The sequence below is a fragment of the Lepidochelys kempii genome, chromosome 18 (assembly GCF_965140285.1).
Source record: "Lepidochelys kempii isolate rLepKem1 chromosome 18, rLepKem1.hap1, whole genome shotgun sequence".
Taxonomy (NCBI): domain Eukaryota; kingdom Metazoa; phylum Chordata; order Testudines; family Cheloniidae; genus Lepidochelys; species Lepidochelys kempii.
In genome coordinates, this window is record NC_136397.1 from 1,401,312 (window position 1) to 1,425,225 (window position 23,914).

The following is a 23,914-nucleotide window of genomic DNA, read 5'->3' on the forward strand; positions in this document are numbered from 1 at the left end:
CTGTCACCCCTAGGTCCTTTTCCGCAGAACTGCTGCCTAGCCATTCGGTCCCTAGTCTGTAGCTGTGCATTGGGTTCTTCCGTCCTAAGTGCAGGACCCTGCACTTATCCTTACTGAACCTCATCAGATTTCTTTTGGCCCAATCCTCCAATTTGTCTAGGTCCTTCTGTATCCTATCCCTCCCCTCCAGCGTATCTACCACTCCTCCCAGTTTAGTATCATCCGCAAATTTGCTGAGAGTGCAATCCACACCATCCTCCAGATCATTTATGAAGATATTGAACAAAACTGGCCCCAGGACCGACCCTTGGGGTACTCCACTTCATACCGGCTGCCAACTAGACATGGAGCCATTGATCACTACCCGTTGAGCCCGACAATCTAGCCAGCTTTCTACCCACCTTGTAGTGCATTCATCCAGCCCATACTTCCTTAACTTGCTGACAAGAATACTGTGGGAGACCGTGTCAAAAGCTTTGCTAAAGTCAAGAAACAATACATCCACTGCTTTCCCTTCATCCACAGAACCAGTAATCTCATCATAAAAGGCGATTAGATAAGAAGGCCATTACTTACTGTAACTGGAGGTTCTTTGAGATGTGTGGTCCCTATCTGGATTCCACTGGGGATTATGCATGCACACAGTGCCTTTGGATTCAGAGAATTTGAAAGTAGCGTCTGTTGGCCTGCGCATGCACCTTGACTTGCCTTGTACTTCTGTCAGAGGCAATAAAGGGCGGGGTGGACCAACCACATCTCCAGTTCCTTCTCTACCACAAATCTGACAAATACGCAGCAGAAGGGAAGGAGGGTGGGACTAGAATACAGATAGGGACCATGCATCTCAAAAAACCTCCAGTTACAGGTAAGTAACCTCCTCTTCTTTGAGTGATGGTCCCTCTTGTATTGCCGAGGGTGATTAACAAGCAGTACCTAAGATGGAGGAGGGAGCGACGATGAGGATAGAATGGTCATGTGGAGAACTGCCATGCCAAAGGAGGCATCTGACGCTGAGTCCTGTACAGAATTCCACGTGGCTCTACGTATGTCTATGAGGGGCACATCCTGAAGGGAGGCTGTGGTTCACACCTGAGCTATCGTGGCCCGCACCCCTGTGGTGGGGAGGCTGGCCTGTCAGCTGGTAGCGGAGTTTAATGCAACCCAAAATCCATTTGGAGATTCTTTGGGTGGAGATGACATGTCTGCTGAGTCTCGCTGGCACTGCAACAAACAGTCTAGGGGACTTCCTGATTGATTTAGTGCTTTGCAGGTAGAAGGTCAGAGCTTGTTGGACATTGAGGGAGTGGAGTCAACGTTCTTCTGCAGGTGCGTGTGGTTCCGGGAAGAAAATAGGTAAGTGAATGGATTGATTAATGTGTAACCTGGAGACCACCTTTGGTAAAAATTTTGGGTGTAGACATAGAAAGACTTTATCATTGTGGAAAACTTTGAAAGGTGGGTCTGCCCTCATAGCTCCGAGTTCGCTGTCCTTTCTTGTGGAAGCGATAGCAACAAGGAAGGGGACTTTTATGGAAAGAAAAGACATGGAGCACGATGCTAATGGGGCTCAAAGGGAGGCTTTGTTAGCACGGAGAGAATTAGATTCAGGTCCCATTGTGTTGCGATCGCTTGAATGGGTGGGAAGGTTCCGATGAGCCCTTTCCAAAATCTAGTGATTAGTGGATATGTAAAGACGGAGTACCCTTCCACTGGAGGTTGGAATGCACTAATTAGCGCCTGGTCGACTGTCAAAGAGCTGAAGATGAGACCTGATCACTTTAATGAATGTCTAGGATGAGGACAATCTCTGCCAATTCTGGTAAAACTCCTTTTTGTTAAACCAAGATGAGAAACATCTCTACTTGGCTTGGTAACATTACTGAATGGAGTCTTTCCCACTGCTGGAGAGAATGTTTTGCACAGTTGAAGAGCACATCCATTCTAAAGCAGATGCCCATCCAAATACCATGCTCTGTGGTGGAGCGCATGTGGACTGGGATGCCTGAACTCGCCATTGAACTGGGTCAGCAGATCAGGGAAGTTGGAGATGGGAATTGGTGGGCAGGAAGACACGTGGAGGAGATTGGGAAACTAGAATTGTCTGGGCCTGCAGGTGATGATCAGAATGATTGTCACTCTGTCTTGTCGGATTATGTGAAGCACTCAAGGCAGGAGCGGTAATGGAGGGAGGACATAGCTGAGTTGGTCTGAACAGGAGAGTAGGAGAGTGTTGCCCTTGAAGTAGTGGTTGAGGGTTCCCCTGGAGCGGTATGTGGTGCACTGGCTGTTCTCCCATAGGTCTCCGGTCGGGGACCACAACTGGCAAAAATATTGTGTACTACTAAGTCATGAAGCCCCACTCGTGGTCGATTGCAAAATGTCTGCTGAGCGAGTCTGCGAGTACATTCTGTGTCCCCAGAAGATAGGCTGTGGACAAGAGGATCTGGTGATTGATGCACCTGTTCCAGAGATTGACTGCCTCATTCCCCTGTTTCTTGATATAGAAAACAGTGGTGTTGTCTGACATGATGAGAACATGATGGGAGTGAATGAATGGAAGGAAAGATTTGCATGCCTTTCTTACAGCTCGGAGTCCTGAAATATTTATGTGCATCCTGAATTCTCTGGGAGTCCATGTTCCTTGTGTCATGTGATCATCCATGTGAGCTCCTCAGCCCACCAGGGAAGTATTACGATTATCATCTTGTCTGGGGAGGAGGGAAGAAAGGAAATCCACATGGATACATGATGTGGGTCTGACCATCATTGGATGGATGAATTCACCTTGTCAGGGACTGTCAGCATGAAGTCCATGGAGTGACGGTTTGGTGAGTAAATGGGCCCATATCTGAAGGTAGCAGAGGTGAAGTCACTTGAAAGGGGTCACGTAGGCACATAAAGCCATGTGACGAAAGGAGGGAGGGACAGCCAAGTCCTGGCCGGTACATAAGGATTGCTCATGATGTGAGTTACGATGTCGCTCATTGTCTGAAATCTGTACCTGGGCAAGTAAAGTTGTGCTATCACTGGATTTATGGTAGCACAGATGAAGTGCAGAGACTGCATGGGATCGACTATCGATTTCTTGAAGTTGACACCGATTCCCAGGGAAGAAAGGAGGCTAACGAGATAACTGGCTCTGTGGATGAGGGGAAAGCAGTGGACATGTTGTTCCTTGACTTTAGCAAAGCTTTTGACACAGTCTCCCACAGTATTCTTGCCAGCAAGTTAAAGAAGTATGGGCTGGATGAATGGATTATAATGTGGATAGAAAGCTGGCTTGATTGTCGGGCTCAAAGGGTAGTGATCAATGGCTCCATATCTAGTTGGCAGCCGGTATCAAGTGGAGTGCCCCAAGGGTCGGTCCTCGGGCCGGTTTTGTTCAATATCTTCATTAATGATCTGGAGGATGGCATGGACTGCACCCTCAGCAAGTTTGCAGATGACACTAAACTTGGAAGAGAGACAGATACGCTGGAGGATAGGGATAGGATACAGTGGGACCTAGACAAATTAGAGGATTGGGCCAAAAGAAATCTGATGAGGTTCAACAAAGACAAGTGCAGAGTCCTGCACTTAGGATGGAAGAATCCCATGCACCGCTACAGACTAGGGACCGAATGGCTCGGCAGCAGTTCTGCAGAAAAGGACCTAGGGGTTACAGTGGACAAGAAGCTGGATATGAGTCAACAGTGTGCCCTTGTTGCCAAGAAGGCTAACGGAATTTTGGGCTGTATAAGTAGGAGCATTGCCAGCAGGTCAAGGGACATGATCATTCCCCTCTATTCGACATTGGTGAGGCCTCATCTGGAGTACTGTGTCCAGTTTTGGGCCCCACACTACAAGAAGGATGTGGAAAAATTGGAAAACGTCCAGCGGAGGGCAACAAAAATGATTAGGGGACTGGAACACATGATTTATGAGGAGAGGCTGAGAAAACTGGGATTGTTTAGTCTGCAGAAGAGAAGAATGAGGGGGGATTTGATAGTTGCTTTCAACTACCTGAAAGGGGGTTCCGAAGAGGATGGATCTAGACTGTTCTCAGTGGTAGCAGATGACAGAACAAGGAGTAATGGTCTCAAGTTGCACTGGGGGAGATATAGGTTGGATATTAGGAAAAAAATTTTCACTAGGAGAGTGGTGAAGCACTGGAATGTGTTACCTAGGGAGGTGGTGGAATCTCCTTCCTTAGAAGTTTTTAAGGTCAGGCTTGACAAAGCCCTGGCTGGGATGATTTAGTTGGGGATTGGTTCTGCTTTGAGCAGGGGGTTGGACTAGATGACCTCTTGAGGTCCCTTCCAACCCTGATATTCTATGATTCTAAGTAACAGAGGCTGATGCGTGGGTTTCTTGCCTGGAGCTGGTGGCTAGGAGCCAATCGTTGAGATACGGAAACACAAGGAGTCCATAATGCCTGACGTGGTCTGCTACAATGGAAAATACTTTGATCAAGTCTCTGGGAGCAGTAGCTATCCTGAAGGGGAGCACCTTGTAATGAAAATTCGTCACTGCCATATGAACCTTGAATTTGCAGATGAAATGACTGAGGTGCCAAAGATCAAGGACTGGTCTCCACCCACCTTTCTTTTTGGGTATCAGAAAGTAAGTTGAGTAGAATCCTATTCTCTGATATTTTGGAGGAATGTATTATATTGCTCCCCTTTGTAACAAGGAGTTCAACTTTTGGACAAGAATACTGTCGTGAGAGCAGCCCCCAAGGGTGATGGGGATGGGAGTTTTCGAGGAGGGAATGTGACAAACTCTGTCATCTAGCCACAGTGAATGATGTCAATACCCATCTGTCTGTTATCACACTCTAAGCATAGAAAAATGACCCCTAAAGGGAGTAGGAAGGTCATGAGGCAGTAGACATAGTGGTCAGCGGCTCCTGGGCTCACACCCTTGGCTGGAGATTGAGTCTGGCTCCTGGGCTCACACCCCTTGGCTGGAGATTGAGTCTGGGACGTTGAAGTCTGATAGGGATGCCATGGGAGGCAAGACCTCTCTGTGTCTTTTGACGTTTCCCTGGGGCTCATTAGGTCTCTGTGGGTAGAACTGAGGAGATCTGAAGCACTGGGTGGATGATGGACAGTGAAATTTTCATTTCAGGGCAGGAGTGTAGATGCCCAATGAGTGAAGAGTAGCCTTGGAGTCCTTTAGTGTATGTAGTGATTCACCTGTCTTCTGGTTAAAAAGATGGGATTTGTCAAAAGGGAGGTTCTCAATGGTATTCTGGAACTCCCTAGGAAAACCAGAAGAATGGAGACAAGACTATCTATGCATGACTATTGCTGCAGCCATGGCCCTGGAGGAGGAATATGCTGCATCTACTGTACATTGGAGAGCAGTTCTGGCCATGAGCTTCCCTCCATCAACAAGTGCCTGAAAATGAGCACGATCTTGTTGTGGAAGGCTATCAAAATTCCTCGAATTTACTGTAATTTAGGAAGTCCTATTTGGCTAATAATTTGTGATTCTGAATTGTAGGCTAGAAGATGAAAAAGTTTATGTTCTAGAAGATCTATACACTTCCCTTCCTTATCAGCAGGTGTGGATCGAAGATGTTGCTGTTTGGCCCTTTCTGCAGCAGCCTGGACTACTAGGGAATTTGGAGGCGGATGGAACAAAAGAAATTCAGATCCTTTGGCCAGAACATAATAGCCATGCATGTGGCAGGGGTGTACTATACTATTCTGGAAGGCTCCAGTCTAGCTTAGTTAATTGGTAATGCTATTCTTGCCAGCCCCAAGGTGTGAAGGACATCCAGAAGCTTGTGCTGGAAGTCTTGGATCTCTTCTAAAGGAATCTGGAGTTTCACCATGACTCTCTGTAACAGCTCCTGGAATTGCCTGAAGTCATCCAGTGGGGAAGTGGATGATGTAGCAACCACTTTGTCTGGTGAGGAGGAAGGGAATCTTGCCGGTTCCAGTGGAACTGCTGGGACCAGGCTAAAAAGTTCTTTCTCCACCACTGGATCCATATGCCTGCTGGAAGGATACCTCAAGGGGAAGGCAGTTGACAGTTCCTTCGCAAATCAGGTGGGTTTTGAGGGGCCGTATTGTGCACAGGGTCTCCAATATGCCCAATAGGTCAGATCCAAAAGAGATTGTGGCGGTCCCAAGGCGTGGTACCAGTGGCTCTGTGGTAGCTGAGGTGGTAGTTGTTGCTGGAGATGTGGTGGTCTCTGCGATGGTGCATAAGGGTGGTATGATAAAGGTGGTTCTTCTCTCAGTTCCGACTCATCTGAAAAGGAGACAGCGCACTCTGGCTTTAATGGTGGTACCGTCGGAGCCAGTGGAAGAGTGTAGAGCATCAGTGCAGAGGGTGAGGGACCTCGTATCAGAGACACATTCCTTGGATGGGACAGAATCTCTCTAGCAGTAGAGGGACTCGATGGAGGGGGTACTCCGGGTCTGGCAAGGAAAAGATGTCCCGAGACGCAGCCATAGCTCCAGATATCCCTGGTGTGAGAGGCATTGGTCCTGGCACTGGGATCACTCCTGGTACAGGTCCCGCGTCTTGTGGGGTGCCGGAGATGGCAGTACCAATGGATTGGCACCTAAAACTGCTGGGTCCTATTGTTTATGGGTCTTTTTCCTGTGCCTGTGAAACTCAGAACATACTCAGTCCCCTTGGGCTGAGCTGGGGAAAGGAGTGTCGATTTTCTTTGATTTAGAGAAATACTTAGTCCCATGCTTATGGGAGGGCTTCCTTACCTCCTAACCAAGCCCCATCACAGGGGCAGTTCTGCTGGCACCAGAGTCAGATGTAGTAGCAGGAGGCATGCTCCTTGCTGAACCAGGCCAATGTATGGGGGGTGTTCCCTGGCCTGGGTCCAAGTGTGGTCTCATGGCGAGCTCCACAAGATGCTTCTAGAGGCAAAGTGCCCAGACTTCTTGGGTACAGCTGGGGAAGGACTGGCAAATACTGCACCTGGTCATGATTTGATCTTCTCCCAGGCAGTAGAGGCAGCGTTGGTGGTTGTTTCTGACCAAAAAGGATTGCAGGCAGAAGGCACAAAGTTTAAAGCCTGGAGTCCTGGGCATAGTCCGGTACCCATATGTGGAGGTGAAAACCTCAAAGCCTATCTAAAAACAAGTGCTAAAAGTATTAACTATTAAAACTAAGAGAAAATAAGCCTGGTAAAACTACTAAAAAACTAATTAAAGCTATTTACAACTATCTTTTCAGAAGTGTGTCAGAGACGAGGACCCTGGAAGTTCTGATCCAGACCATGCATCACTGAAAAGGAACTGGAGACATGGTTGGTCTGGTCTGCCCTTCATCACCTCAAACGGAAGCACAAGGTAGCCATGATGCATGTGTGGACCAACAGACACTACTTTCAGATTCTCCAACTCTGGACCCATGGTGCATAGGCATAATTCTTCAGTGGAATACAATAGGGACCATCACTCAAAGAAGAACTAATGCTGTATGGCACTGGTGTGCAACCTGCAACCCATTGAAGAGTTTCTGAATAAAAAAGATGTTGCCATCTTTAACTGCATCAAAGCTTCAAGGCTGAGTAACTTCATTTTTTAAGACTAAAAGCAAGATTTAAAGCTATCAAAGACAGGCACACACACTAAGTTCACAGTATTACCTTCCAAAATGGATACATTATATCTATACAAAGCCCTAAACAAATTTGCTCTTTTGAATGCTAATATCCTGGAAAGTTGCTGATATTAGCATTCAAAAGAGTTATCAAGTGAATGATATTTGAAGAGATTTCTTACTGGAAACTATTAGTTTTAAAGGATGAAATCTCTTCCCATTCCCTGCTTCTCCCTCCTCCTTCTTCTCCTCCCTCCATTTCCCTTTTCAGTTGCTTGCTGCTCCTCTCCTTTTCCTGCTTCAAACAGCTGCAGATCAGTGAGAAGCAGAAGTGAAATCCACTCCTTGCTACACAGCTGAGACATACTATTGAATACAGCATCAGCTGGTGGCATAGCAGAGCAGAGCAAAACTGAGCCTTATTTTCATCCAATCACAGCAGCCTCTGTCTTCAGGCTGCAGCTGGCTTGGCCCTTTTAGTGAGGCAGCACATTTCAGCCAATCATGAGCCAGGAACAAGGAATGCAAGAGGAAGGGAAGAAGTAAGAATTGAGGGGGAAGATTTTTAAGAATTCAGGAAGAGGAGGAGGCAGGGCAGAGATAGGAAAACAGAGGAAGAGGAATGAAATAATAATACAAAAAGGGGAGAACAAAAAGTAAGGAAAGAAAAAATAGTGTGAATGAAGCAAAGTGGCAAATGGAAAGAAATAAAATAAAATAAAGAAATAGAACAAAGAGAAAGCAAGCTCTTCAGTTAGGAAAATATAGTTTATTTATTTGCGTTTAATATAAATGGATTTCTGTGAGAACACACACAGACACAAAACTCATGCAACTGTATGAAAAATATGTATTTATATTAACCGTGTCCTTCAAGCTCCTGGCATGTTACCAAAGTGGCCATTGGTACCACAGAGGCTGTGCCCCACTGCTGCAAGGATGATTTTGAAGCAGATCTCTTTTGAGCAAGAAAGGGGAAAAATTATTACCAAACTCATTTACCTTAATTTCTATCAAGTTAGAAGCACTCACAATGATTTTATTTGCTTCTATATTAGCGCTCAAGGAAAACAACTTCTCTGCTTTAGGCAGATTGAATAGAAATCAAAATATCTAAGATCCCTAAAGGGCACTTTCTTTCCTTGAGGATAGATTTCATGAATATCAAGGCCAGTTTTTAACTTAATTCACACTATTTTTTAACTTAGTAAGCCTGAAGATAGTTCATACTTACAGCTACACCCCTTCCCCCGGAAGTTTGCCTCCCAAAATCGGCAAAGGCTGGTGTGAAGTCTGGTCCTCGAGGTAATATCCGAGGGTCCAGAGTTCGAATTGGCAATTTTGGCTGATTAATCTGCATGGTGGAACAACAACAACAACAAAAAGAGTCTGTTAAACTTTTGTGATGTGGTTATTACAAACATGTGTAATCTGTAGACAGTCCTCTGCCAATGTCCAATTAGTTATAAGCAGGGTTACAACATATATTTGTTATTTTAGCAAACAGTAAGTTTAATGTTTTCTATTAATTTCCAGAGTTACACAAAAAATTGTATTTCATTTGTGCCATGCCTTACACCAATGGCTGTTATATAAATACACAACAAGGACAATGAGAACTCTGGAAAATTTGTCAGGGTTTGACATGACTTATAGAGAATAAAAAAATGGCTAAGTAGGGCTACTATTTGAGAAATACATTTGATGGTCATGGTTAAGGATCACTAAACTGTCATCTGATATGAAACAAATACCCTTAGTTTTAACAAGGCAAATGGCTGACCAAGCAAAGCAACCTTGAAAGATGATGACCAGGTGAGGTCAGAGAAAACTGAAAGGGCAGTAGTTTAGATAAAGCCTTTCCTGATGGCATAGCTGGGTTTTACAGCATTGCCAGTCCTGGAAGTTTAAAGTGGAAATGTTCACCCAATAGGAAATCACAAATACTCTGATTTGTGCTTGAATCTTAGGGGCCCAAATCTGTTCTGTCAAGTATGTGTAAATCTGCAGGAGTCAACAGATTTACATGGCCGTAACTGAGGTAAGACTCCCAATGACTACCTCTTTTAAAATAATAATGAATAACTTTCCTTCAAGAGATACAAAAAGATAGTGAGAAGACTCATTATGTAATGACATTTGGTCAACTATGTGCTAGCATCAACCAATCAATATAATCTCACAGTGAAGCACATTTTTAAAAAATCGAGTCCGCACTGATGATCAGTTCATATTCATTAATTGATCACACCCAAACCCAGTGGTTTTCAAACTGTGGGTAGCAACCCAGTACTGGGTCGCAGAATGGAAGGCACTGGGTCGTGGCGGCTCTGGTCAGCACAGCCGACCGGGCTGTTAAAAGTCCCATCGGCAGTGCTGCATGGCTAAGGCAGGCTAGTCCCTAACTGTTCTTACACCACGCTGTGCCCCGGAAGCAGCCAGCAGCAGGCCATGGGACTCCGCATACTTCCCCCTGCTCAAGGACCGGCTTCGCACTCCCATTGGCTGGTTCCTGGGGGGAGGCGGTGCCTGTGTGTGAGACCCATGTGGAACCCCTTGCACGCCTCCGCCTAGGAGCCACACCTGCTTATGGCTACTTCTGGGATGCAGCACGGTCACAGTGCCAGGAGAGGCAGGAAGCCTGCCTTAGCACCCCCACTTCGCCACTGACCGGGAGCCGGCCGAGGTAAGCCAACCCCAACCTCAACCCATGCCCCAATCCCCAGCTGCAGCCCTGAGCCCCCCAAAACCTGGAGCCCCTTCCTGCACCCCAAACCCCTCATCCCTGGCCCTACCCCAGAGCCTACATCCCCAGCCCAGAGCCCTGACCCCCTCCCGCACCCCAACCCCCTGCCCCAGCCCTGAGCTTGGCCCAAACCCAGAGCCCCTTTCCCCCCAACCCATCATCCCTGACCCCACCCTAGAGCCTGCACCCCCAGCCCAGAGCTCTGACACCCTCCTGAACCCAACCCCCTACCCCAGCCCAGAGCCCCGTTCCGCACCCCAAACCCCTCATCGCCAGTTCTGTTGGGTTGCGGGCAACAACAATTTTTTTCAACTGGGTTGCCAGAAAAAAAGTTTGAAAATCACAGCCCAAGCTTGTGTTATTTTATAATATGTGGCTTTAACCAAATACCGTCCCATTCCCTTGCTGACAAAACATATGCCAAAAAGCTCACCAAATACTCTAGTTTGCATTAGAATCCATAGTTATTAATATGAATAGAATCCTGATGCTTACTGAATATGCAACAGAACCAGGAACTTGGATGAGCTGTTAGCATTGAGAAATTCAGATTCTTGGCATTTAAAAGTTAAACCTCCTCTTTCTCATCCCATTCCCTTTCAGTCAAATGATTCTTAGTGTCTTCACCTCTTTATTACAGAATTTGCACACACCTGTTTTATTGGGTCTCCTCTCACCTTGTCGAGGACCACATCACTAATGGGAGGCAGCCCTTCCGGTTTCTGTATACAGGCAGGCATGAACTGGAAATCCAGCAGGAACTCCCTATCGTACTGCTTCTTCCCTTCAGGATCCATGGGCTTCCACTGTTCTGTAATGATAGAAGATGGCTAAGGTTCATAGGCAACACAAAGAGCTTTGCTCCTGGAGAGTACACTTTAGATAAACCTGGAAGAAGGTATCTTTGGCTAAAATTGTTTTTTTAATTTTCACTTAGAAATAAACAAGTTAAATTGTCAGAGCATAAGCAATGGGGAACACACAGCACAGTCCAGGAGGAGTCACATAAAGTACTAATGTCACCAACTTTCACCCATGACTAGATGCTAGAGACAATAAAAATCCAGGATACAGCTCTTAAGTAAATAGATTCAGGAACGGAGGAGCAAAATCAGAGAGATTTTGAAAACAGGGCAACAAAATGCTTTGACTTCTGAGCACTCTATCCTGGGAGTGGAACAGAGTTCAAGTGCAGCTTGAAAATGTGAAAGTTTTTTGCTTTACAATGTCAATGCTCAAGGTAAGACAAATGGCAGAACCATGAGGGACAAGCACAACTGCAGCTGCGCAGTCTACAGAAAATTAGCATCCGAGGATCTGGAGCCATGATTTTCTCTGCTGGCAGCAGTGTTTAAAATTAGGATAGAAAAAAACCCCTCATTATCTACCTCTCACAACTGTTGTTCTTCAAGATGTGTTGTTCATGTCCATTCCAAGTAGGTATGTGCGCGCCGTGTGCACAGTTGCTGGAAGGTTTTCCCCTAGCGGTACCCGTCGGATCGGTTTAGGCACCCCCTGGAGTCATGCCTTCATGGCACTGCATATGGGGCCCTGCCAACCCGCCACTTCTTCAATTCCTTCTTGCCGGTTCACTCCAACAGAGGGATAGGCTGGGGGGTCTGGAAATGGACATGAGCAACACATCTCAAAGAACAACAGTTATGAGAGGTTTCAGAGTAGCAGCCGTGTTAGTCTGTATTCACAAAAAGATAAGGAGGACTTGTGGCACCTTAGAGACTAACAAATCTATGTGAGCATAAGCTTTCGTGAGCTACAGCTCACTTCATCGGATGCATTCAGTGGAAAAAATGCACTGAATGCATCCGATGAAGTGAGCTGTAGCTCACGAAAGCTTATGCTCAAACAAATTTGTTAGTCTCTAAGGTGCCACATGTACTCCTTTTCTTTTAACGGTTATGAGAGGTAGGTAGCTGGTTTTTCTTCAAGTGCTTGTTCATGTCGATTCCAATTAGGTGACTACCAAGCAGTACCTTTGAAGTGGGGTTGGAATTCACTGACTCACCGACTGAAGCTCTGCTCTGCCAAATGCTGCATTGTCCCTGGAATGCTGTGTAATGGCATAGTGAGACATAAAGGTGTGGACTGATGACCATGTCGTGGCCCTGAAGATCTCCTGGATCGAGACCGGTGCCAGGACTGCCGTCGAGGAATGTGCCATCAGTGAGTGGGCAAGTATCTTTGTCAAATCCTAATATGCCCAGATACAGGACGTGACCCACGATGAAATTCTTTGGGAAGACACCAGGAGGCCCTTCATCCTATCTGCTACTGCAACAAAAAGCTGGTTCGATTTTCAAAATGGCTTTGTCCATTCAATATAAAAGGCCAATGCCCACCGAACATCCAGGGAATGGACTTTTTGTTCCCGGCTATTAGTGTGTGGCTTAGGGTAAAATACTGGGAGAAAAATGTCCTGATTGGCATGAAACTGAGACGATCTTTGGAAGAAAGGCTGAATGAGGCCGAAGCAGTACCTTGTTCTTATATAAGAAAGTGTAAAGAGGTTTGGATGTTAGGGCCTTAAGCTTGGATACCCTCCTAGATGAGGTTATTGCCACCAGAAATCCCACCTTCCTTGACAGGTAGAGTAGTGAGCATGTTGCTTGGGGTTCGTAGCGGGCCCCATTAGTTTAGAAAGCACCAGATTGAGTTCCCATGTAGGAATCAGTTGTTGTACTTGCAGGTATAACCTGTCAAGTCCTTTAAGAAAACAGCTGGCCATTGGGTTAGCGAAGACTGATTGGCTGGCAACCCCTGGGTGAAACACCGAAATGGCAGCCAGGTGAACCTTTATTGACGACACCGACAGTCCTTGCTACTTTAAGTGCAGCAGATAGTCCAAGATGAAGGGTACTGATGACTTCATCGTAGAAATATGATTCCATAAGGACCAAATTGAGAATCTTTTTCACTTGGCCAAGTAGGTGGCCCTTGTGGATGGTTTCCTACTGCCAAGGGCCCCAAATATGTCAGCTCGAGTGGATTTAACCATGAAGCCTCCATGCCGTGAGGTGGATAGATTTGAGATTGGGACGCCAGAGATGGCTGTGGTCCTGGGTGATCAGGTCCGGAACTAGGGGCAGGATGATCGGGGTGTCCACTGACAGTTCCAGGAGAGTGCTATACCAGTGCTGACAGGGTCAGGTTGACGCTATCAATATCACCAAGGCTCCTTGCTTTCTGCCCTTGAGCAGAACCTTGTGGGCAAGTAGAATAGGCGGAAATTCGTAGAACAGGTGGTCCTTCCAAGGAAGGAGGAATGCATCTGCAAACGAGCCCGGGCTGTAATTCAGAAAGGAGCAGAACTGCTAACAACTATCTTAACTATTCACAGATTAAACTAAGAGACCACTAGGGGATCACTCAAGCCACGAACAAGAGAAGAGAACGCTCCAACGACTGTCACTGGAGGTAAGAAGGAACTGAACAGGTGGTGGGTCGGCAGGACTGTACATGCAGCGCCATGAAGGAGCAACTCCAGGAGCACCTGAACCATGACGACAGGTACTGCTAATGGAAAACCTTCCGGCGACTGTGCATGCAGCATGCACACACCTACTTGGAATTGACATGAGCAAGCACTTGAAGAAAACATCTACTAGCTCAACAGCCAGGTTGATTAATCAGGCTCATAAATGGGGAAACACACTTTTATCTGAAGAAAAACATCTGAGATTCTTTTTTGTGTGTTTTACTGAGACTGAACAGCATTGCTCTGTTTCCTACCTAATCCATCAGTCTATTCTATTAAACTTTTCTTCCTATGTCTTTCTGCTCTTTCCTCATTTAATTCCTTTGAACCTTGAGTTCAGATTCTCTACATTATGACATCATCTGCACCCCTATGACCACAAAGAGAAACTTGTTCCAAACAACAAGCTTTTCATTGAGAAAGAAAATATACCACATACAAAGGATTATAATACCTAGACCTTTTACAGTGTTTTTCACCCACAGATCTTAAAGAGTTTTTATCACTATGCCCATTTTACATATGGGAAAAACAGGGTCAGTGCCAGTTCAGTGGGCGAGAAATCCAAATCCAGCAGCCTGTCCACTGGACCACACTGCTTCCCCACTTGTATGTGGATAAATATTGAAAATAACAAAAATAATAATTACATACACACAACTTTTTTTCTTGGAAGTTTGCTAAAAAGAAATTATAGTGTGAAAAGTAAGCAGCTAGTAAATGTCAGAGACAGCCTTCTTACATATAGAGCAAACCAAGGCCAAATGGAGAATTCTTCCTAAAATCTACTAGAAGGAAAATCTGTATAGCTTTGAAAAGATCTAACAACTGAGGATTATTGTGCAAACTAGTCAGAATAAAAATGAATAATAAAATGAATAAATGAAGAATAAAAATGAAGTGCTCTTTGCTTTCAAAAGGGATTCACTTGATTCATTCCTTTTAGGAACAAGTTACAGCACGGCCAAAATTAGTCTATGAACCACCCAAAAAGCCTGAAATTTGTAGGACCATTGACTCTGCCTGACATGTTTCTATTAAAAGACATCTTATAAATTGCAGGTTTACTTTAAAATCTGTTTACCTGATAAGTAGGTGGTCTACCATAAATAGATAGGTTTCAGAGTAGCAGCTGTGTTAGTCTGTATTCGCAAAAAGAAAAGGAGGACTTGTGGCACCTTAGAGACTAACAAATTTATTTGAGCATAAGCTTTCGTGAGCTACAGCTGGTGCCACAAGTACTCCTTTTCTTTTTTCATAAATAGATAGTAGACTACCAGAGGCTTTTTATTTTTTTTTGGTAGCCATGCTATGAATTATCATGCTATCAACAGATGTGCTTCTTTCTGCAAGTTAATATAAGAAAAGCTACTCTGATCATCAACAGAATGGAATGCTGCAGAAGCAGCAGCAGTGTAATTGGACTGCAATAGTTCCTCATCGCCTATATTTCACTCCCCAGCTTTGTGTCCGTGTTCCCTACCTATTTTACTTAACACTTTATATTTATTAAGCTCTTAAGGAAATTGTTTCATTTATTCAGAGGAAACCGCATCTGGAAAATAAAATACTTGAAAGTTAGTACTAACACCGAGTAAAGAACATCGCTTCAGAGTCTTTGCTAAACAGGGAGACTATACAGCAGTTCAGGCTATACAAAATAAATACAATCATTAATAAAAGAAAACAGGTATAGCATCTATAACACTACATACCAGGAAAGGTATTGTCTTCTTGGAACCCACACTCTAACCATTTGACAACAGAATAACATTTCATATCTTGATTAGGGCTAGATAACTAGGATTGGTCAGATTATTAACATACATTATTTATTTTTTATTCAGCATAGACTTGTAAAGGATCACCTTCTCCAACTGGGACCAATTTAGAAATGGAAGGTTTTGAATGTCTAGATGTAAATCAGAGGCCAGTAGGTTAGATTAGATCATATGCAACCCTCTGGCATTAAAATATATGAAATTGTATAACTGGGTAATTGTTTTAAAATAATACAACTGGGTTTGGTATTCAGTAGTTAAATCTGACAGTGTAATCTTTTAAACCCACTTTAAATTAATATCTGTTGTTTTATATTACAGCAGAGCTACTATTCTAATGAAAAGATCTCATGGTTCTGTTTTGTGTGTCAAATATTCTCGTGTCTCCTCTAATTAAAGTTTCTAAAACTAAAAGGACTTCTCTGATCAATTTCAAAAGCCAGGCGTGCGGCAGCTACCTCACACAGCCACTTGTACTTGTGCTGAAGTCATCTACACACAGACATATAAATTGACGCAGCCAGGAATTTTCTTCTCCTCTCACCCGCTTCCTCTCCAGTCCTCTCTTCTCTTTCACCACCAGAAAGGAAAAATGACACTTTCAATACTGTCTCCTCCTAGAAGGGCTCTCTAGGCTTGTAGATTAGCAAAATCGCAACACAGCTAAATACTGTAAAACACAACATCTCCCCAGTGTGAGTACACTGCTTTCAGTCCATAAGCACCCTTCTTTTCTTAGGGCCTATGTAGCATTCCTTACTCATCCTGAAGGAAGGGGGAAAGAGAGAAAAGCAAAGCATGCATGCATTCAGGCAGGCTGGAACGCCGGATTTACCTGGTTTATACTGGTATTCTAGCCCTTCACCAGAGCTCTCTGTGGAGCCTGAATTAGCATCAGCTCCTTCACTCTCTGAAACACACTCAGCTCCATTACGTATAGGCTCTGCTTCCTGCTCTCCATTTTCTTCCACAACTTTTGCTTTTTTAAGTTCAGAGGTATCTCTTTCCAGGTGGAACACATGTCTCATTTTATCCTGTTCAGATTCAGGTACTTTGTCACCCGAAAGTTCCTCTTCTACTTTACGCTGAAGCAGAAGCAAGAGAGAGATTCTGATTAAAAACAACACCCTTTCCAAGACACTCCGTATGTGAAGCGGCTACATACTCTTCACTACAGCACATTTGCACAACACTATAATGTATATGTATCTTAAACTGTGACATGTACGACTATAATGAAACAGAGTAAATAAGATCATTTACTCAAAACACAGTATCTCATTTTCTGAAGTAACCCACTGTCAATTAACATTGTAACTGGAATGGCTTAATATTACCTATAAAGTCTACATGTACTGTTGAGTTAGAATGGAAGGAACAGTTAAGCCCTGTAATACGATGATCAGGAGTAACAGATAGGAATCCAAACCCATGCAATCTCTCACTCCCTCATCTGATGGGAAAACAGCAGCTCCACTAGTGCAGAACCCTGTTCATAGGGGTTGTTTCTCTAAATGAAAAACACCCGCTGCAAATTGGAGCAGTTTCCAATAAATAATGCTAATGTAACACACAAATGTAATTTCATCTGGCTGCTATTTCTCAGGAAACCCCATATTTTGTATGGTTTCAGAGTAGCAGCCGTGTTAGTCTGTATTTGCATATTTTGTATGTTATCCCTGACTATTAAATTTTAAAATGCTCCAAGGGGACAGCCTTATTCTGATGACAATCAGTGAAGTACTAGGAACACAATTTTCCTGGGAGAAGTCCAGATTCAAACCACATTCATCCATTAAAAGAATGGTGTAATTAATTTATGATGCTCAAAAGAAGAATTTGATCACTTTCCTATCTAAAACATAGCATTCAAAAATGCTTTCTGCACTGTTCTAAGTTTCAGAGTAACAGCCGTGTTAGTCTGTATTCGCAAAAAGAAAAGGAGTACTTGTGGCACCTTAGAGACTAACCAATTTATTTGAGCATGAGCTTTCGTGAAGTGAGCTGTAGCTCACGAAAGCTCATGCTCAAATAATTTGGTTAGTCTCTAAGGTGCCACAAGTACTCCTTTTCTTTTTGTTCTAAGTAAAGAATTTGTAAATTTACTTAATTTTTCTTTTACTAAATTTGGCATAATGGCCTTGGAGACTGAGTCCTCAACTGAATGATGAAAAAACACACAGCAACTGCAAGCTTTCCTGGCATTGCCCCCTGCCAGTGTACTTCACACCCTGGCTTGGAAAAGGGCATGATGATGCACACTACATGGCTTACTCCCTTATATTTTGGGAAGCTAATATGAGGGGGCAAAGAGTCCAGAAGAGCTGGCTGTATTTTAAAGAAGCCTTATTGAGGGCGCAGGAACAAACCATCCCGAAGTGCAGAAAGAATAGCAAATATGGCAGGCGACCAGCTTGGTTTAACAGTGAAATCTTCGGTGAGCTTAAACTCAAAAAGGAAGCTGACAGGAAGTGGAAATTTGGACAGACGACTAGGGAGGAGTATAAAAATATTGCTAGAGCATGCAGGGGTGTAATCAGGAAGGCCAAGGCACAATTGGAGGTGCAGCTAGCAAGGGATGTGAAGGGTAACAAGAAGGTGGTCCTGAACTTAGGAACAAGAAGGTGGCCAGGGAAAGTGTGGGGGAGGCAACATAGTGACAGATGATGTGGAAAAAGCTGAAGTATTCAATGCTTTTTTTGCCTCCGTCTTCACAGACAAGGGAAGCTCCCAGACTGCTGCACTGGGCAACACAGTATGGGGAGGAAGTGAGCAGCCCTCAGTGGTGAAAGAACAGGTTAAGGACAGGGTTTAGAAGAGAACTGGATAAATTCATGGAGGTTAAGTCCATTAATGGCTATTAGCCAGGATGGGTAAGGAATGGTGTCCCTAGCCTCTGTTTGTCAGAGGGTGGAGATGGATAGCAGAAGAGAGATCACTAGATCATTACCTGTTAGGTTCACTCCCTCTGGGGCACCTGGCATTGACCACTGTCAGTAGACAGGATACTGGGCTGGATGGACCTTTGGTCTGACCCAGTATGGCCATTCTTATATTCTTAAGGACTATTTAGAAAAGCTGGACATGCACAAGTCCATGGGTCCAGAACTAATGCATCCAAGGGCGCTGAGGGAGTTGGCCGATGTGACTGCAGAGCCATTGGCCATTATCTTTGAAAATTCGTGGCGATCGGGGGAGGTCCTGGACGATTGGAAAAAGACAAATATAGTGCCCATATTTAAAAAAGGGAAGAAAGAGAACCCGGGGAACTACAGCCTTACTTCAGTCCCCGGCAAAATCATGGAGCATGTCCTCAAGGAATCCATTTTGAAGCACTTGGAGGAGAGGAAAGTGATCAGGAACAGTCAACATGGATTCACCAAGGGCAAGTCATTCCTGACCAACCTGATTACCTTCTATGATGAGATAACTGGCTCTGTGGATATGAGGTGGATGTGATATATCTTGACTTTAGCAAAGCTTTTGATACCATCTCCCACAGTATTCTTGCCAGCAAGTTAAAAAAGTATGGATTGGATGAATGGAATATAAGGTGAATAGAAAGCTGGCTAGATTGTCGGGCTCAACGGGTAAACAATGGGTCTGCTGGATGTCTAGTTGGCAGCTGGTATCAAGCGGAGTGCCCCAGGGTCAGTCCTGGGGCCAGTTTTGTTCAAAATCTTTATCAGTGATCTGGATGATGGGATTAACTACACCCTCAGCAAGTCCACAGATGACACTAAGCTAGGGTGAGAGGTAGATACGCTGGAGGGTAGGAATAGGGTCCAGAGTGACCTAGACAAATTAGAGGATTGCGCCAAAAGAAATCTGATGAGGTTCAACAAGGACAAGTGCAGAGTCCTGCACTTAGGACGGAAGAATCCCATGCACCGCTACAGACCAGGGACCGAATGGCTAGGCAGCAGTTCTGCAGAAAAGGACCTAGGGGTCACAGTGGACGAGAAGCTGGATGTGAGTCAACAGTGTGCCCTTGTTGCCAAGAAGGCCAATGGCATATTCGGTTGTATTAGTAGGAGCATTGCCAGCAGATCGAGGGAAGTGATTATTCCCCTCTATTCGGCACTGGTGAGGCCACACCTGGAGTATTGAGTCCAGTTTTGGTCCCCCCCACTACAGAAGGCATGTGGACAAATTGGATAGAGTCCAGTGGAGGGAAACAAAAACTACTAGGGGGCTAGGGCACATGACTTACGAGGAGAGGATGAGGCAACTGGGGCTATTTAGTCTGCAGAAGAGAAGAATGAGGGGGGATTTGATAGCAGCCTTCAATTACCTGAAGGGGGGGTTCCAAAGAGGATGGAGCTCGGCTGTTCTCAGTGGTGGCAGATGACAGAACAAGAAGCAATGGTCTCAAGTTCCAATGGGGAAAGTCTAGGTTGGATATTAGGAAACACTATTTCACTAGGAGGGTGGTGAAGCACTGGAATGGGTTACCTAGGGAGGTGGTGGAATCTCCATCCTTAGAGGTTTTTAAGGCCCGCTTGACAAAGCTTTGACTGGGATGATTTAGTTGGAGTTGGTCCTGCTCTAAGCAGGGGATTGGACTATATGACCTCTTGAGGTCTCTTCCAACCCTAGTATTGTAGATTCTATGACTTCAGTTTCAACGGTCCACTTAATAATTAGCCTTTCTGCTGAATTTGCCAACTAGGGGGCAAACTGTGATGGTAGGATATATAATGTGAAAGTGTGATGTGGGCACCTGTCTACTAAGAACTGGATATTCACATAATTAGACTGTATGCCATTACTGCATAGTAAAAACAGGCACCTGCTGACACCAAGGATGAGGCTCCTAGTACATCCACCTGTCAATCCTCATTGACAGGATATACTAGGAGCAAAGACTCATGATTAATTCTGCAGATACAAGCAAATTGGTGCAACATACTTCTACAGTGGAAGGATGACAGAGCTGCAGTAAACTGATCTGAGTGATCAGAGAAAGCTGTGGAACATACAGCCTGCCCACATGCAGGGTGCTCTCAGAAGAGACAATGAATAATGCTTCCATTTACCCAGTTTGGCTAAGGGCAGGCAGTTTTTCTAGATGTGCTGATAAAGGACAGTTTTAATCAATCTGATTATAGAGTCTATTGCTAATTCCCCCTTCTTCATGACTCTTCTAATTCTAGATTTCCCCAGATAATTTAAAATACATTTTGACAGTAACCCCATAAGAATGTAAACATAATACCACAGGGCTCCCAGGTAGCTTTCTCAAAAAAGTCATGCCAGGGCTGTCATTCATCCTGGACACCAGGGTTGTATGTGCAGAACAGTTCAAATCAAGCCATTTACAAACATGCCTTATGAGCAAAAGCTTTAGTTTAACTTTCAAGTTACCTTTACATTCTTCATAGTGTACCAGATCATGAACAATTCCACCACTCAGAACATTTAAAATTATTTACCATAGCATTTGACAAATTATAACTATAGTGGGTCAGTGCATATGTAGAAGAACTGAAACAAATTTTCAAAATATATTTTTAAAACTATGAATGAGATATGTGGATTATTGTTGATAAATATAGTTATGAATGCAACACTTATGTGTGGGAAGAGGATAAATAAAATGGAACTATACTGACATTAGAACAGACCCCTGCCACATGTCTCTCATTCCCTGGAAAAGCAAGTGCTGGGAATGCTGCAGTAGCGCTCTTGCCACTCTGCAGAGTCCATCACCCAAGCTGGAAAGTTTGATTGATAAGAAGGGTAGTAACCAAGATATGGACCTTTGGGGTAGTTAAAAGCTCGGTTAGGACAACTGGGAAAGAAAATAAGATATCACTGGCTGAAAAAGTAGTGAAAACTGAGAAGGTTTTCTATCTTCAATATCTATGTATGAACTTCTCCCCACCCTTCTCCTCAACTTAGTACCACAACACGTAAAAATGTAGTTACTGCTAAAGGACTGACAGCACAGAGATGATAGCACATAGAGAAGCAGGTAATGAATTGCAGAAACTAGTTTAACTAGCAATGTGAGAAGAGAAAACCCACCAAGACAAACCGAATGAAATTAATGCACTCATATTAGTTTTTTGTTTGTCTCTGTACAAAGAGTAGAACTCTCTCAGACTTCCAACAGTTTCTGCACATTTAAACATGGCCTACATGGGAAGAGGACTCCAAAATGAGACTTTCTAGTGGCAATAGTTGCAATTCCCTTTAGTCTGCTACACATTACAGAAGTAACCCCATTAAGACTCCCAGTGTTCTGACCCTGAGAGACCCACTGCCAAAATTCTGTCCTTGAAGATGTACTGCAATAATCCCATTGAAGTCAACAGGAACTGTGCAAGTTCATCCAAGGGTTATCTTCTGTCCCTTAATACAGATGGTGGCCCACATCAGACTACCAGAAAGAAGGACCTCACACCAGTGCAAACTTGAGAGAACAGGTAGAGGGAATCTCTGATTTGCTGAAAATTTTCTCTATTCATGTAGCTATTGTTGATATGCAGGTTTGCATGACAACTTCAACTCTTTCACTTCTCGGCTTCTCCTCCAGCTTGATTCTGCCATGAAGACATAGTTCTTTGTTCATGACATCACAAATACAGCATTGTGAAGGGGAAAGGCATGCTATGCCACTCAACACCAACATCTGAGGCTATTTATTGAGCAGCTCTAATGGGCTCCAAAGCGAGACCTGTCCAATCCTTCACTTGAACTACAGTAGTTACGACGAGTGACCCTGAGCGTGGGGAGGATATAAATTAGACAAAATGAATGCATATTTAGGTATCCAAAAGATCTGCAGACTACAGATATCTGTTTAAAATATAATGGAGTGTATCTGACAGTTTGCCCCCACAATCAAGTCCATTTACACCTTCTTAGCTAAATGAGTGGTAGTGTGTGACCCAAGCTAGCTTTACAAGAGGGTTACACATTATCTTGAAAGTAAGATATAGGAAGATTACACTGCCCCTTACCTCTGTTTCCGCCTCTAACACCTCCTCAGTGGCTTGGGTCCGATCTTTTGGTTTCTTCCACATCTTTGGTGCAGCTACAGTTGTTTGGGCTGCAATACAAGTTTACGCCCATTACTTGCCAACACCAAATCATGGTTAGACTGGTCTGGTCCTGGGTACTACCTTCACTCTCACTTGAGCTTTGTTTTCAACCACATAGAAAAATAAAAATACCCAAACCATTCTCTAGAACTAAGATCCAAATGATCAGTTTTTACCAAAAAGCAGTGACAGCTAAACGGCCAGAGCAATGTTAGAACAAGACAGAATTTGTTTTACAAGCTATTTTTTCATACTCTAAGACGGGGTGGGCAAACTACAGCCCACGGGCCACATTCGGACAGCCAGCCAATTTAATTCAGCCCTCGAGCTCCCACTGGGAGCAGGGTCTGGGGCTTGCCCCACTCACATGTTCCATCTGGGGAGCGGGGTTGGGGGCTGCTCCGTGTGCGCCATGGCTTCTGGAAACAGTGGCATGTCCCCCTCCGGCTCCTACATTTAGGGGCAGCCAGAGGGCTCCAAGCACTGCCTTGTCCGCAGGTGTCACCTCCACAGCTCCCTTTGGCTGCAGTTCCTGGCCAATGGGAGCTGCGGGGTGGTGCCGCCTGGCTGTGCTTCCTCATAGGAGCCGGAGGGGGGACATGCTGCTGCTTCTAAAATGTCGCCCGGAACCTGCATCTCTGATCCCCTCCCGTGCCCCAACCTCCTGCCCCAGCCCTGATCCCCCTCACACCCTCCGTCCCAGCCCAGAGCACCCTCCTGCACCCCAAACCCCTCATCCCCAGTCCCACCCCAGAGCCTGCACCCCCAGCCAGAGCCCTCACCCCCCCATTCCCCTGCCCTGGTCCCCCTCCCGCCCTCTGAACCCGTTGGCCCAGCCTGGAGCACCCTCTTACACCTCAAACCCCTCATCCCCAGCCCAAAACCGGAGCCCGCACCCCCAGCCAGAGCCCACACCCCCTCCTACACCCCAATCCCAATTTTGTGAGCATTCATGGCCCCGCCATACAATTTCCATACCCAGATATGGCCCTTGGGCCAAAAATTACTTTACAGAGCAAGGAGTTAACAACTGGCAATACAATAATAATGTAGGAAAATACACAGCAATACTTCATACCTTATAATTGATTGAAAGAGTACTACTATTGACCAGGATACTGGGTTATACTCGATAGTTTTTTCCAAAAAGAAAAGGAGTACTTGTGGCACCTTAGAGACTAACCAATTTATTTGAGCACGAGCTTTCGTGAGCTACAGCTCACTTCATCGGATGCATACCGTGGAAACTGCAGCAGACTTTATATACACACAGAGAATATGAAAC

General features: G+C 44.8%; 1 protein-coding gene across 17 annotated transcripts in view; it reads right to left on the reverse strand.

Annotated features, from left to right (window-relative positions):
- The window catches only part of EIF4G3 (eukaryotic translation initiation factor 4 gamma 3), a 441,067-nt gene that overhangs the window by 101,027 nt on the left and 316,126 nt on the right, over positions 1 to 23,914 (reverse strand). For 11 of the 17 annotated variants that reach the window (XM_073316601.2, XM_073316590.2, XM_073316588.2 and 8 more), the window contains 4 exons: positions 22,549 to 22,637; positions 16,416 to 16,665; positions 10,960 to 11,117; positions 8,795 to 8,914 (listed from right to left, as the gene is read on the reverse strand). In XM_073316601.2, coding sequence (XP_073172702.1) covers positions 8,795 to 8,914; positions 10,960 to 11,117; positions 16,416 to 16,665; positions 22,549 to 22,637 — 617 coding nt within the window. The remainder of the gene's footprint in view (positions 1 to 8,794; positions 8,915 to 10,959; positions 11,118 to 16,415; positions 16,666 to 22,548; positions 22,638 to 23,914) is intronic. The other 6 variants (XM_073316594.2, XM_078849307.1, XM_073316587.2 and 3 more) reach the window with 1 other exon arrangement.